Here is a 6,098-nt window from a genome sequence, read left to right on the forward strand (position 1 = left end):
CTAGGGGTGGTCGTGCTGATGCGGATGAGATTCTCCATTGGACTGCCTGGAGTGTATTTGGCCTGCCAGAGAGGTGCCTAGGGAGTGAGTGATTTTGAGATCCAATTCCACCAGATGCGGGCGCCCATGGTGTTGTTGCTGTGGAGGGGATCCCTTAGACCAAGCCCACCAGCTGACTTCGGAAGATAGACCTCCGTCCATTTGACCAGAGCCCATTTTCTATTATGGCCAGAGGAACCCCAAAGAAAGTTTCTTTGAAGATTACGGATATTTTTAAGAACCCATTTAGGGGCAGCCAGGATTGAAAATAAATATAGAGGCATGGCTTGGAGAATGGATTTGATTAGAATAAGCCTTCTTGCAATGTTGAGCGAGCGGTAAGTCCAAGAGGAGAGCCTGATTTCTAAATTGTCAAGGAGGGTTTTCTAGGAGGCATGTTTAATGGCTGAATCAAACAGGGGAGCTCCAAGATATTTCGAAGGAAGCATGGCTATTGGAAGCCTAGAATCCTGGCTATATTTCTTTGAGTGAGAATGGGAGTATGGAAGAAGAAGAGCTGGGATTTAGAGGCATTGATAGTGGTGCGAGAAGCTTCTGAGAAGAGATTGAGCAGGGACTTGAAGGCAGAGGCCTCTTAAACTGATGGATGGCCGAAAAGCATATTGTCATCGAAAAATTGTTGGTGAGAGATGGGGGGTTGACCATGCAGAGAAATGCCCTTTAAAGAGTGTGAATTGATAGCAGAATGAAGAAGGAGACTCAGTCCTTCAGCCATGAGAACAAAAAGGAACGGGGAGAGAGGATCGCCTTGACGGATACCCCAGGAAGGACGAAAGGGTAGGGAAGGAGAACCATTAAGAAGAATGGAGAAAGAGGGGGAGGAAATGAGATTCATAATCCATCGAGTCCAGGTGGCATTGAAGCCGAGGGCAAGTAATATATGATTGATATAGGTCCAGCTAAGCTTATTGAAGGCTTTAGAAAGATCTAACTTGAGAATCATACCTGGCTTTTTTAGGATCTTGAGGGAGTGGATCACTGCATGTGAGAGGATGATACCATCCAAAATCTGGTGCCCTTCTACATAGCCTGTCTGCTCTGGCGACATGAGGAGGGGGAGGAGAGGTTTGAGCCTGTTCGCCAAGACTTTGGATATGAGTTTGTAAATTATGTTACAGAGTGCAATGGGCCTATATTTGTCAGGAGTATTGGATTCTTCCACTTTAGGAAAGAGCACTATAAAGGTCATATTTAGGGAAGGAAGGATCCAATGCATCGATCGTGATTCTTCCACAAGCTCCCAAACCTCTGTTTTGATATGCTCCCAGAAGGCATGAAAGAAGTTGGCTGTGAAGCCATCAGGGCCAGGTGCTTTGCCATCCTTGAGTTGGGCCATCGCGTCCTCCACTTCCTGCATAGTGATGGGTTGGAGAAGCATAGTGTTGTGGTCCGCCGTGATGATTTTGGGAATGTGCTGCGTTATAGATCGAATAGCCTAGTTTCTGCAGCCCGGGGGCTCCCGAAGAATGTCCTAAAAGTACTCTGTGAATTCCTGTTCCACTTCTTCATGCACCTCCAAACGCTCCCCTTGTTGATTATTGATGAAGGCGATGTTATTATGCATTGTCCTTTGAATGGTAGACCTGTGAAAGAATTTGGTATTTTTCTCCCCCTCCTTTAGCCATCTGATCCTGGATTTTTGTCGCCATAGGGTCTCTTCTTGTTGCCTTCGTGCTTCAATCTAGGTTAAGAGGACCTGCTCCTATTGCGCATAGACTTCCGTTCCTCCCTCAGAGATAATACGTTGTTGAAGTGTATTCATTTGCTGCTCCAACACTTTCCGATGATCAAAAATGTTGCCAAACTGAGTGCGGTTCCATGATTTGAGAACTTTTTTAAGGTATTTTAACTTTTCTTGGAACTGGAAAATCTTGGCTCCTGCAGGGGGAGTGAAGGATTTCCACGCTTCAATAACTACTTCTTTGAAGTTAGGATGAGAAAACCAAAAGGATTCAAAGCGGAAAGGTCTATTGCACTTAGAGCCCGGACGCGACCACTGTAGCATTATGGGCCAGTGATCAGAGCCCACCTGAGGCATGATGGAAGCATGAAAGTCCCCACCCAGGTGAATGGTGTTATCCGACATAAGGAATCGATCCAGCCTAGAAGCTATATGTTGTGGTCCTCTTCTTTTGTTGGTCCATGTGTACATACCATTAGAGGTATGAAGGTCCATTAACTAATTCCTGTGGATGAAGTCTTTGAAGCCGATACTGTCACCTTCCAGTCTCGATCTTCCTCCTATTTTTTCCTCCAAGGTTGTGATGATGTTGAAGTCGCCGCCACAAATCCAAAGGGGAAAGCTCCTATCAGAGTTGAGAGCTGTGAGTGTGTCCAACAGATCCAACTTTTTTTGTAAATCTTGAGGGAAATACACATTAGAGAGATGACCATGGATATTGGTCCCGATTAGGTGGAAGGTTGTCTGAATAAAGAAGTGTGAGGCATGAAAATCTTGAAGATAGAGAACTTGAGGGTTCCACACCATTGCTAACCCTCCTGAAGCCCCTGAAGCATCCACTGAGACTGAGCAGCTTCCTGACCAGGCTTTATTTAGAATCTTTTCCAATACTGTGCAGTTGCATTTTGTTTCTTGTAGAAAGACTAATGAGGGCTTTTCTTGCTGTATCATATTTGTTAACATTCTGTGTTTTGCAGGGCTATTAAGCCCTCTCATGTTCCATGAGATGTGCTTCATGAGGAACAATGGGGAAGAGATTTGAAAAATTTGGTCAGCTTGGGAAATCTACCTGATCCCACCAGCATTTCTCCAATGATAATAGTCCACTGCAGATCCGTTTTGCGCCCACGTTTCTTCGTATCTTTCAGGATTTTTTTACCATCCCAAGGACTACTTGCCTGAATACCAAGACATTTATTATGCTATGCTCTGGCTAAAACTACTTCAAGTCTTTCTATTTCCCGGGGGAGTATAGCACGAAATTCTTTCTGTCCACATGCTGTTTCCAATCTGAGAATGTCCAAACCTCCCAGATGTACACTTTCTGGTTCCTCATCCATATGTATCGGTATGTTTTGTTCTTCCTCGTTTGACTCTTGATGGATTATGAGAGATAGAGCTGCATCTACCTCCATGTTGGAGGACTGGAGGGTAGTATCTGGAGATTTTTTGTCAGAGGAGATAGAGGCGGGGATGCTGGTGAGATCGGAGGCTGAGAGCGGAGCTGAAGATTTTGGAGGAGGGGGGGTGAAGAAGGAGATGGATCTAAAGTAGGGTTTAAAGGGAGATCCTCCATGTTATTTTGAGAAGTCAGGATTTCGAAACTGTTCCGAGTTTCAGGTATCTTGAGATTATCTGGGGCAACTTGAGATTTCTTGGCATACTTTCTTCTACTAGAAACCTTTGTGAACCCCTCAGCATCTTTGCTCGTCTCATTGACAGGGGCTTTAGACTGAAGATTCAGAGGGCAATCCCTGAAAAGATGGCCATGTTCGTGGCATTTCCTGCAACGAAAGGGAACATGCTCGTAGTCTATTATTTGGACCCATTCAAAATCATCATGAAATATACTTACCGAGTCCGCGAGTGCTTTAGCCAGATGCATGTGTACACAGATCCTGGCATAGGAGGTGTATCTTTGGAGTTTGGTTTCCTCAGCAACTTTGATGAAAACCCCAAAACTATTGCCTATGTCCTTTAAGGTCTCCTTGTTCCAGTATTCCAGGGGGAGAGAGTACAGATGGATCCATACTGGAGCCCAGTTGAAATCTTCTTTGTCTGGATTGAACCTCTCAATCCAGTCACGAAGGTACAAACCTGCAGAGTTGAAGAAGTACAGGCCTCCCTCAAAGATACGAAGTTTGTCCTCTAGACAGTTGAAAGTAGCAGTGAAGAAGCCCTTGGGACCGAGCTGCAATGTTACTTGACCTTTGGGCTTCCATTTGGAGGCGATCCATCCTTGCAGGGCCTTTTCAGTTGGCCAGAATCTGAGGAACTTGCCTATGAGTGAATGATCCCTCATGTATTGGATTTGGCTGTTGATTCAGTGACTAGGAAGATCTATTTTGATTCTTTCTGTAGACATGGGGATGCATGTAGCAGAGGATGCATTTGGCTGTGATGGCGAGACATTCTGGTCAGTGCCTTTGTCCTTGGCGGCCTCAGAAGCTGCAGCAGAGGCACCAGCATTGTCGGTGGCAGGATCTTTGTCATGTGCGACCAGTGGGGTGGGGCAAGGACTGGCCTGAGTGTCTGCACTTGCAGAAATGCCAGAAGAGGGACTGATGGGTGGAGGGAGGGCTGCGCCCACCCCTTTGGAGAGCGTATTCATGGAGAAACGTCAACAAAGATCAGGATCAGGTGAGCAGTAAGCGCAATGGTGTAAAGCAGTAGGGTATGAACTCAATGCCAATGTTGATATCCATTCAACATTTTTTAATTATTATATATTTATTAATATAATTGTCAATATATTTTATACATTTACTTGAAGTATGTTAATAATATTAACTATATATAGAATATATATTAAATTAAAATATATTATACTATTACTTTGAAATAAAATATATATAGAGACTTCATAATATATATATATATATATATATATATATATATATATATATATATATATATATATATATATATAAGAATATTTTATATAATAATATAATATGTAATAATAATATATTATAAAATTTAAACTCTTTAAACCCTCATATATTAAACCCTAGGATTTATTAATTCTTTGTGTTTTAAATATGGATCCTAATATATTAATATCCCCTAGGAATTAATATTTTAAATCCAACAGATTAATAAAACAAAGACATTAAATTATAATCGGAAATAATTACTAATATTATAAATCCAATGAATTAGTGAACCCAGGGCATAAATATTATAAACCTAAAAGGTCAACAAACATATGAGTCAATATTAAAAACACTTTGATTTAATAAACCCTAACAATTAACATTTTAAACCCAAGCAATCAATAAACCCTAGGAATTAATATTTTAAACTGAAGAGATTATTAATATTATAAACTGAAGGGATTAAATTATAAATCTAAGCGACTAATAAAACCAAAAGTTCAATATTATAAAATCGAGGAATTAGTAAACCCAAGGGATAAATATTATAAATCTAAGTGATCAACAAACCCAAGGTATCAATATAAAAAACACAAGGGATGTATAAACCCATAAATTAATATTTTAAACCTAAGGGATTGATAAACACGTAGAATCATTAATATTATAAATCCAACCAAATTAGTAAACATGGTTGAAAAATGTCGATAAATGTTAATGGTATAAATCAAATTTTAGTCGTTAAATTAATATTGATAAATATATAATAATAATAATATTAAAAGATAAGCATTATAACACAATTATTATTATTATTATTATTATTATAAATAATAAATATTATTAATTTATATTAATAATTAATTATAATGATAATAATTTTTTATTATTATAATCATTTTAAAATAATTATTCTTATTACTAATTATTTATTCTTATTAATATTATTTATTATTAGTAGTAATATTATTATTAATATTTATTATTTAATTAACCATGCTACTTATTATTATTATTATTATTATTATTATTAAACAATGTAAAATATTTTTTTTTTAAATTTATATTAATTATTGTTAATTAATTAAAGTCACAGGATTTGTATTAAACACAAATATTGATATTATAAACCCTATGAATAATATTATATCCTAGGAATATGAACCCTTGGATTAATAATCCTAAGGGATTCATATTATAAACCCATAGGAATAATAAATTGGAGGGATTAATATTTAAAAACTAAGGGATTATAAACCTAAGGGAATAATATTACATCGAGGAGATTAATATTATAAATCCAAGGTATATAAAACCTAAGGTAAATATTGTAAACCCTAGAATTTTCATGGTTGACCATGGTTGATTTTCATATTGAAACAACCTTTGTGACAACGTAATGTCGCACCATGGTTGACCATGGTTGAAAATGATTGATTATCATATGCACAAAATATTTCTCACAATGCAACGTTGGACCA

General features: G+C 38.4%; 1 protein-coding gene across 1 annotated transcript; it reads right to left on the bottom strand.

The window, feature by feature from the left end:
• Positions 1-3,146: 3,146 nt before the first annotated feature.
• Positions 3,147-4,043, bottom strand: LOC149155220 (uncharacterized). The gene has a single exon (XM_089444361.1). It carries the CDS (start codon positions 4,041-4,043, stop codon positions 3,147-3,149), a length of 897 nt encoding a protein of 298 aa, XP_089300487.1.
• Positions 4,044-6,098: the final 2,055 nt, after the last annotated feature.

The sequence above is a fragment of the Pinus tabuliformis genome, chromosome 9 (assembly GCF_031772625.1).
Source record: "Pinus tabuliformis cultivar Carrire ecotype Pingquan chromosome 9, CPIR1, whole genome shotgun sequence".
Taxonomy (NCBI): Eukaryota; Viridiplantae; Streptophyta; class Pinopsida; order Pinales; family Pinaceae; genus Pinus; species Pinus tabuliformis.